Raw genomic sequence first — 11,168 nt, forward strand, 5'->3', positions numbered from 1 at the left:
TCAGTGTTTCCCAAAGCATCACCATACGTTTGTAACATGTATCCAGAGCTGAAGAGCACAGACCTCCGAAGCACAGGGTTTTTTTTTTTTAATAATTCATTTAAATTCATTTTATGTGCATTGGTTTGAAGGTGTCAGATCCCCTGGAACTGGAGTCAACGACAGTTGTAAGCTGCCACGTGGGTCCAGGTCTTCTGGAAGAGCAGCTAGTGCTCTTAACCACTGAGCCATCTCTCCAGCCTCCGAGACACAGTGCTTTAGAAAAGAAAACTGTCATGATTTTACTGTAGTGGCACACACCTATAATCTCAGCTCTCGGAAAGTAGAGGCAGAAGGATCAGGAGTTCAAAGCCAGCGTAGGCCGCGATGTGAGGCACTGCCTCAAAACCAAGAAATCTACTGGGGCCCTGTGAAGACCTGGGAGATATGGAGGAGGGAAAGAGGTTGGTGCACTGTGAGGTGCTCCACCTCTGTTGCGCCCCAGAATGCCCATACCCAGGAACAGTCCCGCCACGCAGTCCCAACGCCAAAGGAAGTGAGATTGTGCCCGGGAGGGAGTCATCTTCTAGGGAACTGAAAACTATCACAGAAGTGTGTGTCTCACACTATGTAGTAGGTGCTGTGCAAGGGCCTCGGACTGAAATGGGTCTGTGGCAAATTTACAAATGAAGCTGTCTATCGCGAGTTATTTAGTTAGAGTACTGTAGGAGACAATGAATAGAAATGGATTCAGAAGCCAGGGGCAGCTCAGTCAGTAGCGTTACAAGAGGGCCTGAGTTTGGGTCCACAGAAACCATGTAACAAGCCTGTAACCCTGGTGCTGAGGGAGAGGAGGAGACAGGGGGATCCCTGGAGCTCCTGGCCAGTAGTCAGCCTAGTCAAACGGGTGAGCTTCAGATTCAGTGAGATACTCTATCTACATATAAGGTGGAGGGCAACACTCAGACATCGACCTTGGGCCTTTGTACTTAACCACACATTTATGCATGCCTGCATGTACACATGAACACACATACACGCATGCACACATATATGCACACACAAAGCAAAAGATATAAAACTGGACATGTGATACACGTCCATAACCCCAGCACTGGGATTATGAGTCTGAGGCCAGTCTGGGCTACATAGTAAGTTCCAGGCCAGTGTAAGCTATACAGTAGGACTCTGCCTAAAGAACTGAAAAGAGGCATGCAGTATGTGGGGGTGTTTCTGTCTTAGCTGACAGTGCAGATATAAGCAGAACAGGCTTGCATGGAGCTTCGCTGCATCAGAAGCCTAGGTTTCTATTATTTTGTTGTTGCCTGAGCATCTTGTAGGGACTTTTTGTTGTTGTTGTTGTTGTTGTGGTTAGTTGGTTAGTTGGGTTTTGGTTTTTCAAGACAGGATTTCTCTGTGTAGCCCTGGCTGTCCTGGAACCAGACCAGGCTAGCCTCATGGAACCCACTCACATGGCTGACAACAGCTCACTACAACAGCCGCACGTCAGTCAGTAATCAGGCAGAGACAGCAGTGCATGCTGGGTTCCTTTACAGCACGCTGCCTTCCTCTTTATATTCTGTTAGCTAAAATGGACATGGATTTATGTAGCCATAACAAAAGCTAGACAGGGGCTGGAGAGATGGCTCAGTGGTTAAGAGCATTGCCTACTCTTCCAAAGGTCCTGAGTTCAATTCCCAGCAACCACATGGTGGCTCACAACCATCTGTAATGAAATCTGGTGCCCTCTTCTGGCCTGCAAACATACACACAGACAGAATACTGTATACATAATAAATAAATAAATATTTTTTAAAAAAGCTAGACAAATCTAGCTATTAATTTAGATTTTAATTTAGATATTTAGATTGATTTAGATTTTTTTTCAAGACAACCCTTGCTCTGTCAAAATTCATGGATTCTGTAAAGACAAAAAGAAAACAAGGGGAATAGAAAGATGACTCAGAGGTTAAGAGCATTGGCAGCTCTTCCAGAGGCGGGGAGTTTAGTTCCCAGCAACCACATGGAGGCTCACAGTCATCTGTCATGAGATCTGGTGCCCAGCAACTGCATTTTGCTTTTATAGAAACTACAAAGACAAACACCACTGCCACAAAGCCAAGCTTCAAAAGGTCAAGGACCGTCTAACCCATGAGTTAGAAATACGAAATAAGAGGATTAAAGAACTCGAAGATGAAACTGGGAAACTGCAACAAAAGATTGCGCTGGTGAGGAAAAACAAAAAGCCCAGAGTGCACTGACTTCACTGGTGGTTAGCCGTTCAAGAGCACCTGCTCATTTCTCATTACCCAGGGCCCCAGCTTCCATCTTTCCGTGTGTTGAATTCTCTTTATTTTTAATGCACATGTATGTATGTGCACACATCCTTGTGTGTGCATGTCTGTGTGTCCGCGTGTGTGCATGATTGCTTATATGTCGATGCATGTGGATAATGTCAGGAGACAAGGTCAGGGGTCATCTCCCAGAGCATGCATGAAGTTCCTCCTTTCTCTCATTGACCTGGTATTCACCAAGGAGACTGAAGCCAGCAGCAGCCCAGGGATCCCCATCTCTTTACCACTCATGGCTGGAATTCCAAGCGCTCAAGCCGTGCCCAACATTTTTAGGTGGGTTCTAGGGATCAGACTCAGGGTCTCATGCTTACAGGGCACTTTACCAACCCAGCTAACCCCACCAGCCTGAATGTAAGGAATCCCCTAAGAACCTGCAAGGCTTTTAGGGTTGCTAATCCAAATAGGATATTGAAGAGGTGCCTCACTAGTAATCTGCCATTGTCCCACCTACAAATGGAAATATCCATCTTAGAGTGATGGCTCGGGAGTTAAGAGCACTTGCTGCTTTTACAGTGGACCCAGGTCTGGTTCTGAGAACACTCATGGTGGCTCATAATCATCCAGTTCTAGGGGATCTGACACCCTCTTCTGGCTCCATCGGGCACCAGTCATGCATGTGGTTTGCACACATGTATATGTAGGCAAAGCACACATATACATAAAATAAAAAGAAATCTTTTTTTAAAAAAAAATTAGTCTTTTGGGTGTGCACAAATTTGGTAAGAGAGTGTCCCCCAAATTCATGTCTCTTACGTAGAGTACCAGATGCAAGCTGCCAGTTTGGAAAGCCTGCCTCTGCAGGTGTAGTCAGTTAAAATGAGGTCATCCTAGATGAGAGCGAATTCGAAGTCCAATTGCCTGTGTCTTTGTACGAGGAGTGGCAGATGCAGAGACAAGGACACGTCCCATGGGAAGGAGCATCTCACGAGGACAGAAGTGGAGAGGGAAAGGGAATGTCTATAAAGCCAGAGAACATGGAGGATGCCCGGCAACCATGCAACAGGAGGTGGCTTGGAACAGGCTCCCTGTGAGGGCTCAGGGTACAGTCCAGCATAGAGCACTTCCCTGACAGGCACAAGGCCCTGGCTTCAACCTCCACCTCCAGTACTGACAGAGAGACCTTCTGGGTCCCTAGAACTAACCCTGGCAACATCTTGATTCACTTCTAGCCCCCTAGCATGGTGATAAAGTCAATTTGCCACATAAAGCCACTAAGTATGTGATAATTTGATTTGTCTAAGGCACGGACAGGAGGCTAAGTTCTTAACTTTCTTCTCTGCCTAAAAATGAAGGTAACTGAAGGCCGGCTAGATGGCTCAGTGGGTAAAAGCACCTGCTGCCAAGCCTGACAACCTGAGTTCAATCCCCAGGCCTCACATGGCGGAAGGAGAGAACTGATTCCTGCTGCTTATACCTAGGCCTCCACATACGTGTTGTGGTGCACACCCATACACACATAACTGCTTAAAATAAATTAACAAATTAAAAGAGAACACAGCAAGTTGAGCATGGTGACACAGGCCACAATCCCAGCACTCAAGAGGCTGAGGCAAGACTCTCACTATAGAGTATATCAAAACAACAACAAAATATCTACAAAGCCGATGGAAATGTATCCAGGGGCAAGAATATGGAAAGCAGTTACACTTACTGGTGGTTTGATACCTACTGGGATTAAAATACAGGAAAGACACTGTTGCTTGCTAGAAATTGGCTGTCACAGTATTTCTTTGTTGTTGTTGTTTTGTTTTTCGAGGCAGGATTTCTCTGTGTAGCCCTGACTGTCCTGGAACTCCCTCTATAGACCAGGCTGTCTAGGTCTGGGACTCTCAGAGATCCACCTGCCTCTGCCTCTGCCTCCCAAGTACTGGGATTAAAGGTGTGCACCGCCACCGCCCAGCCCACCATGGTATTTCTAATTGTGAATGCATACATTCCCTAAGTAAACACCACAAACAGGAGGGCAGCTAGTATAAGTAAGCATGTTGGCAGCAGGCGGATGCCAACAGATTTGGGGCCAGAAAGAGAGAAAGCAAGAGTTACTGTTAAGATATAGGAACATGGGCTGGGGAGATGTCTCAGAAGTTAAGAGCACTGACTGTTCTTCTGGAGGTCCTGAGTTCAATTCCCAGCAACCTCATGGTGGGAGATGTGGTGCCCAGAACACTTTATACATAATACATGAATCAAAAAACAAAAGCCATGGGAACAGACTGAAGTCTTTCATGTATATGTTGTTGCCCCTTGTGCTCACCCCCAGGAGAAGGAGTTCCAGGGCCAGATCATGACCCAAAACGACATCCTCCTCCTGGAAAAGAGGAAGCTGCTAGAACAAGTCACAAATCAAGAAGAACTGATCTGCAGCAATAAGTCCACAGTCTCTGCAATCCAGAGCAAGTAGGTGCAGCAGACACAGGTGCTTCTGGGGACTGTGGGGAGGGGGCGACTGCGAGTCTATTCTGCTGACTTCGGCTTCCAGGTGTCCAAGCAAGTGACAGGCACTGTGGCATTAAAGACGGTGTCGGGATGGGGGGAGTCTGTATAACAGTGGTAAAGCACATGCTTAGCATGCATGAGACCCTGTGTGCCATCCCTGCACAGAAAAAAAGGGAGGGAGGGAGTGAAGGAGAGAGGGAGGGGCAAAGGGAAGGAGAGAGGAAGCAAGGAAGACATTTCTAGCTATGCCTCTGATTTATGCCATGTTTAGGGCGTTTTTACTGGATAAAGAAAACCAGCAACTGCAGGAAAACTGCCTCCGGCTCATGCAGCAAATCAGTCTCCTAGAACGCATTATAAGGAGCATCCAGATTCGCAGAGCGGAAGTAAGATGTGCACTTCGTACTGGGTCCTGACTCTAAGGTTTGGTTCGCGGGTTCACCCTGCCCTCTCTTGGCTTCCTCTAGAACCATAGCCTGCTCCAGGCCACACAGTGAGCTGTGACAGAGGCTTCTCGAGGAGACATGGAGTAGCAAACCTGTGACTGTTCTTGGTGACCCCTGCTCATCACTGGGTCAATTTTGATAACACTTTTACCCTGTGTGATTCCCAAAGACATCTGTGTATGCCTCTGAGCATCTTTCTTAACGTGCTACATTGTCGTTGCCTTTTCTCTTCTCTAGATCAATAACTCAGCAGTGAGGTCCCAGAGGGCAAGGACTGTAGCTCATACGTGACCATACCCGAGGACAGGCATAGCTCATACATGACCATACCCGAGGACAGGCATAGCTCATACATGACCATATCTGTGGACAGATATAGATCATACTTACCCGTATCTGCAGACAGACACAATAGAATGCTTTGAGAATGAATGGATGCTGTTTTCCCAGATATCCCTCCTTCTGAACAAGACTGTTGACAGTGTATTAGTCTAACCCTGTTTAGAAAGAAAGAAAAACAAATCTGAGGCTCAGAAAGGTCCAGTGAAGCCAGTTTAGTCGGCTAATGAGTCAAGACTAAGGAGGACAACCAAGTCAGAGAAAAACAATTTCAAATTAAAGCAGATCCTCCTGCCTCAGTCTCTTGAGTGCTGAGATTACAGGCATGGGCCACCATGGCCAGATTTTATCATTTTTCCTGGGAAGGACCATCTTATTTTTAAAGTCATAAAGCTCAAAAAAAGACAAGGCCATGTATGACAGACACACAATTAATATGGGTCTCAGAAGCGAAAGCTGGTTTTTTTTTTTTTTTATTTTCGAGACAGGGTTTCTCCATAGCTTTTGGTTCCTGTCCTGGAACTAGCTCTTGTAGACCAGGGCTGGCCTTGAACTCACAGAGATCCGCCTGCCTCTGCCTCCCGAGTGCTGGGATTAAAGGCGTGCGCCACAACCGCCCGGCAGGAGCGAAAGCTGAAAGTTCATTCTAAGATCAGGATCAAGATGAGGCATTTCTGCTCTAACCACTTCTGTTCAGTGCACTTCTGGAAGTCCTGGATGGGGTCACTTGACAAAGAGGCTTCCAGATAGGAAAGGAAGAAGTAAAACTGTCACTGTTGGCTGGTGATATGATCTCACATACAGAAAATCATAACTGCCCCGTACTCCCTCTAAAACTCCAGTAGAACAAGATAAGAAGACAGTCAAGTTACAGGATCACATACAATCAAGAGCCTCAGTTCACTAACAATGACTCACATGAGAAAGAAATAAGCCAGCAAGACGCTCACTGGGTGAAAATGCTCGCTGGCAAGTCTGACCGAGTTCCATCCCTAGAATGCACACGGTGGAAGGGAGAACCAGCTCCCACAAGATGTTTACTGGTCTCTGCATACAGACAGACAAACAAATAAATGTAATGGGGAAAGAAAGAAATCAGGAAAGAGACAAGTGTAGAATGCTTGTCTGGGACACTCAGCATCCTAGTTCAATCGCTATTGCCTCTCCCCTCAAAAGTTTGGGCTGGGGCTGTAGTTCAGTTAGAACACTTGCCTAGTATGCACTTGGCTCTTGGTTTGCTCCCTAGCAACGCGTGTGTGTGTGTGTGTGTGTGTGTGTGTGTGTGTGTGTGTGTGTGTTTGGAGAAAGAGAGAGAGAGATGGTGGAACAGGGAGAGAAGAAAGTGAATAAAGGAGAGGAGAGAGGGGGAAAGAGAAGAGGGCAGGAAGGGGAGAGAGGCAAGAGCTATGAGAAGGCACTAGAAGGGGGAGGGCAGCTATTCATTCTCTACCCTTTTATTCTTATATTGCTTGTAGTATGTTGTATGGTTTAAGACTGAATAGGGCCGGGCGGTGGTGGCGCACGCCTTTAATCCCAGCACTCAGGAGGCAGAGGCAGGCGGATCTCTGTGAGTTCGAGACCAGCCTGGTCTACAAGAAAGAGCTAGTTCCAGGACAGGCTCCAAAACCATAGAGAAACCCTGTCTCGAAAAACAAAAACAAACAAACAAACAAAAAAAAAAAAGACTGAATAGGGCTGGAGCATTGCTCAGTGGTTAAGAGTAACTGTTGTTCTTGCAGAATTACCCTGGGTTTACTTCCCTGCACCCACATCAGCTGGCTCCCAGCCACCGGTACCTCCAGCTCCAGGGGATCCAATACACATACACACATACATTCACATACTCACATACAAAACAAAAATAATAAATATTTCATGATATTTTTTTTTCTTTTAGGAAACGATAATCAGTGACAATGCTGCTTTTGAAATACTCAGAAAGATACTACCTTTGCAGAGCTCCAGGTGAGTCAATGCATCAGCCAGCCATGATCTGCACACCTGGCTCCTCACTGGTTCTGAGTGGCTGGCTTGAGGAAACACAGCTTTGGGTTTTTTGGTTGTTTTTTTTTTTCCTGCATTTAGCGTTTGAATCTGCTCTCAGCCCCTGATCTCTTCACCCCCTTTCTAGTCCTACAGAATGCGGATCTCAGGCAGAGGGTAATTCCTGAGCATGGGCTTCCGGAAGCCTTTGTTTTGTTGTTTTATTTGATCCTGACAGCTGTGGAATGCTGTCCCTATCAATGCCATATGCCCGTAGTCCTGCACATCTGCCAGGAAGTTCTGTGCATGTTTATGTCGTCACACGTGGCCTTTCTCAGTTTCTCAGGAACAGGTTTGGTATTGTCAGCTGAAAATCTCCAGGAGACTGAACTACATAAATCAGGAGGAACAACAGCAATCCCCAAGTCCCCCGAACCTCTTTCATGTTCACAGAATTCTGAAAATGGATATATAAATGTGACTTCTCTAAAAGAGACATACAATATGCAAGGGGACCAAAAACTGGGACTGTGACATCACTGCTGTCTAAAAAATGTTAACTGAACCTAGTGACTCAGAGCATGGATGGAAAGGTCTCACAGAACACCCTGGAAAGCAGCAAGGAGTCTTCAAAATCACTGACTAAACAGTCATTAAAAGCTTTCTAAAGATGGAGTTGTTGTTTGTTTGATAGACCCATTAATAATGATTTTTTTGTTTTATTTTCTGTGTATTGATGTTTTGTCTGCATGTGTCTGTCTACTCCATGCATGAACGGCCAGAAAGGGCATTGATTCCCCTGAGACTGGAGTTGCAGACAGCTGTGAACTATCATGTGGGTGCTGGGAATTGAACCCCAGCCCTCTGCAAGAACAAGTGTTCAAAACCACTGTAACATCTCTCCAGCCCTAAGAAACTAATTTGTAAAAATAACTTTAATAGGGCTGGAGCAATGGCTCAGAGGTTAAGAGTGCTGACTGTACTTCCAGGGGTCCTGAGTTCAATTCCCAGCAACCACATGGTAGCTCACAACCATTAATAATGAGACACGGGGTCCTCTTCTGGCTGTATGGATAAGTGCAGAGAGAACTTTGTATACATAATAAATTTAAAACACTTATTTAAAAAAATAACTTTAATAGTCCTCCACCAGACAAGATTAATGTCTGTTAAGCATGGCAGGGGAGGGACTAGCAGCTAGTGAGTAAATTCACTGTTTAGACCATACCAAAATAAAGCTTACTACTTTACATGAGGCAGTGGGGTGGACACTAAGAGAAACACACTTGTAACTTAACCGTTCTTATCAAAACACATTTCATTTTGGAGTTAATCGCTTATTGTCCTTATTCAAATATGTTTTGGTTTGGGGACTTTTGAGACACCATCTCCTGTGGCCCAGCTGAGCCTCGAATTTGACGGGCCAGAAGATGACCCTGAACTCCTACTCTTCCTCCCTCCACCTCCCAAAGACCAGGGTTGCAAGCACGCTCTACCACACCCTGCTAATACATGGATTTTTATTTTAAGTTTTCATTAGATCTTCAAGAACTTCATCTAGTGTGTTTTGAGTATAATCAACCCCTCTCCCAATTTCTCCCAGAGCCACACCCCTACCATGTGTACCCAACTCGATGTTTTTTGGTGTTTTTTTTAGACCAGGCTGGCCTCGGACTCACAGAGATCCACCTGCCTCTGCCTCCTGAGTGCTGGGATTAAAGAAGAAGAAGTGTGCCACCACTGCCCGGCCTTGTTTTTTGTTTTTTTTTTTTTGTTTGTTTGTTTTGGGTTTTTTTGTTTGTTTTTGTTTTTCGAGACAGGGTTTCTCTGTGGCTTTGGAGCCTGTCCTGGAACTAGCTCTGTAGACCAGGCTGGCCTCGAACTCACAGAGATCTCCTGTCTCTGCCTCCCAAGGGCTGGGATTAAAGGCATGTGCCACCACCGCCCAGCCAATGTTCTTTTTTTAAAGCTCATCAAGACCAGTTTTTGCTGCTCATATGGTCTTGGCTGTATGGCCTTCCAATGAAGCATGGACGACTTAGCAGTTGCTAAGACTATTAAAGAAAACTGATTCCTCCCTCTCCCAGCAGCTACCGATTGACAATAGCTCCTTGAATGAAATAAGTATTTTTTTAAAACAGCCATTATCATATTATACATTCATTTTAATAGTGTTTGTGTGTGTGTGTGTGTGTGTGTGTGGATGTCCATATAGAGGTGAGGATTCAACACTGAGTACCTTCCTCCATCTCTGCAGTTTTTACAATTAGTATTTCTCTGTGTGTGCGTGTGTGTGTGTGTGTGTGTGTGTGTATGTGCATACCTATGCAAGCACTGAGGCCAGAGTCTTCCTCTATTATTTACCACCTATTAGTTTGAGGCACAAGCTCTCCTTGTAATGGATATAATTAAAAATGCAGGATCCCCTGTGGCGGCAGGCAAGAGAAATGCTGCAGGTCCCCAAGCGGTGGTGGCAGGCAGCAGGCTCTGAGAGCAGCCAGTCCCAGGCAGGGATGGCTGCAGGTCCCTGAGCTGTGATTGGTCCCGGGCAGGGCAACACGAGACCAAGCCGCAGGTGGCTGGTCCTGGGCTGTGAGCCACGGGGCAGCAAGAAACAGGATAGGCAGGCCCTGCAGAGTGAGGGCTCAGCCAGGAAACTGAAGATCAGCCTGCCTCAGCAGGTGAGGGAGGGAGTGGGCGTGGCTTGTCTATTAAAGAGACAGATCAATCACTACACTCCTTGAACCTGGGGTTCACATTTTCCAACTAGTTTGGAAGCCACTAAGCCAACGAACATCTTGTCTCCACCCTCCTTGGAGATTACAGGTATGCGCAGGATACCCAATTTGTCACACGGGTGCTGGGATGCTGTGGACCTTGTAAGCATTGTGGCTCAGATGGCTAGGGATCCTGGCAGTCGGGATTCAAGAAATACTGAGCATTACAGCTTGGGTAGAAGAGTATTCGGACAGTCGGGGCCAGGGAATAGCGGTAGCAGCTGACAGCCCTGCTCTAAGGAAAGGTTTCCCCAATGTAACAACTCTGTTCCCGCAGGAGAGGGCTTCCCGAGCGAAGTTGTTACAGTTTGGCTCCAGTGCTCAGGAGTGTTAGCAACTCTGCTCTGCTAGGGGCAGGGTTCCCCAGGAAAAGGGTCACAGCCCTGTTCCGCTCAGCTCCTGTCTCTGACTTCCCAGGCAAAGTTGTAACAACTCGCAGCTGCTAGGGGAAGGCCCTCGAGAGAAAGTGTTAACAATCCCACTCTGCTCAGCTGGCTCCGTCTGCTCTGTCTCTGCTCTGGGAAAAGAAGGTCTTTACCCAAACCTCCTGCAAGAGATTCACTGTGAGGGAAGAATCCAGGAGAGTGGCTGCCTCTACCAGGGTGGAAGAGGAGCCACTGCAAAATGAACAGGTGCAGGACTTATATAGATAGGACTTCTTGGGATGGGGGTCGGGGGAGCCAAACTGTGTTTTCTTCACTGGCCTTTCTAAGCTTTTTGGCTCTAGATTGGGGGCTAGGGCATATTTCTTTTCCTGACTCTGATTCTGAGGTCAAAGTGTATTTCTTTGGCACTGGTTTCAGAGTCACGATGTATTTCTTTGGTTCTGGGTTTGGGGCTAAAGTATTTCTTTC

At 46.5% G+C, this 11,168-nt stretch overlaps 1 protein-coding gene and 1 long non-coding RNA gene across 16 annotated transcripts in view; one reads left to right on the forward strand and one right to left on the reverse strand.

Moving 5' to 3' along the window:
- Nucleotides 1-8,212, forward strand: part of Ccdc30 (coiled-coil domain containing 30) — a 68,081-nt gene extending 59,869 nt beyond the window's left edge. For all 15 annotated transcript variants that reach the window (XM_050161272.1, XM_050161275.1, XM_050161277.1 and 12 more), the window contains 5 exons: nt 2,066-2,207; nt 4,594-4,730; nt 5,041-5,155; nt 7,452-7,519; nt 7,876-8,212. In XM_050161272.1, the coding sequence (XP_050017229.1) occupies nt 2,066-2,207; nt 4,594-4,730; nt 5,041-5,155; nt 7,452-7,519; nt 7,876-8,071 (658 nt within the window). In that variant the 3' untranslated portion in view covers nt 8,072-8,212. The remainder of the gene's footprint in view (nt 1-2,065; nt 2,208-4,593; nt 4,731-5,040; nt 5,156-7,451; nt 7,520-7,875) is intronic.
- Nucleotides 74-7,445, reverse strand: LOC126513119 (uncharacterized). Its single transcript, XR_007595248.1, has 2 exons — nt 5,606-7,445; nt 74-255 (listed from the first exon to the last, which is right to left on the reverse strand). It is a non-coding gene; the product is annotated as an uncharacterized lncRNA (long non-coding RNA).
- Nucleotides 8,213-11,168: the final 2,956 nt, after the last annotated feature.

This window comes from Alexandromys fortis, unplaced genomic scaffold, assembly GCF_014885135.2.
Source record: "Alexandromys fortis isolate MF-2015 unplaced genomic scaffold, M_Fortis_MF-2015_v1.1 scaffold_122, whole genome shotgun sequence".
In the NCBI taxonomy this organism is placed as follows: domain Eukaryota; kingdom Metazoa; phylum Chordata; class Mammalia; order Rodentia; family Cricetidae; genus Alexandromys; species Alexandromys fortis.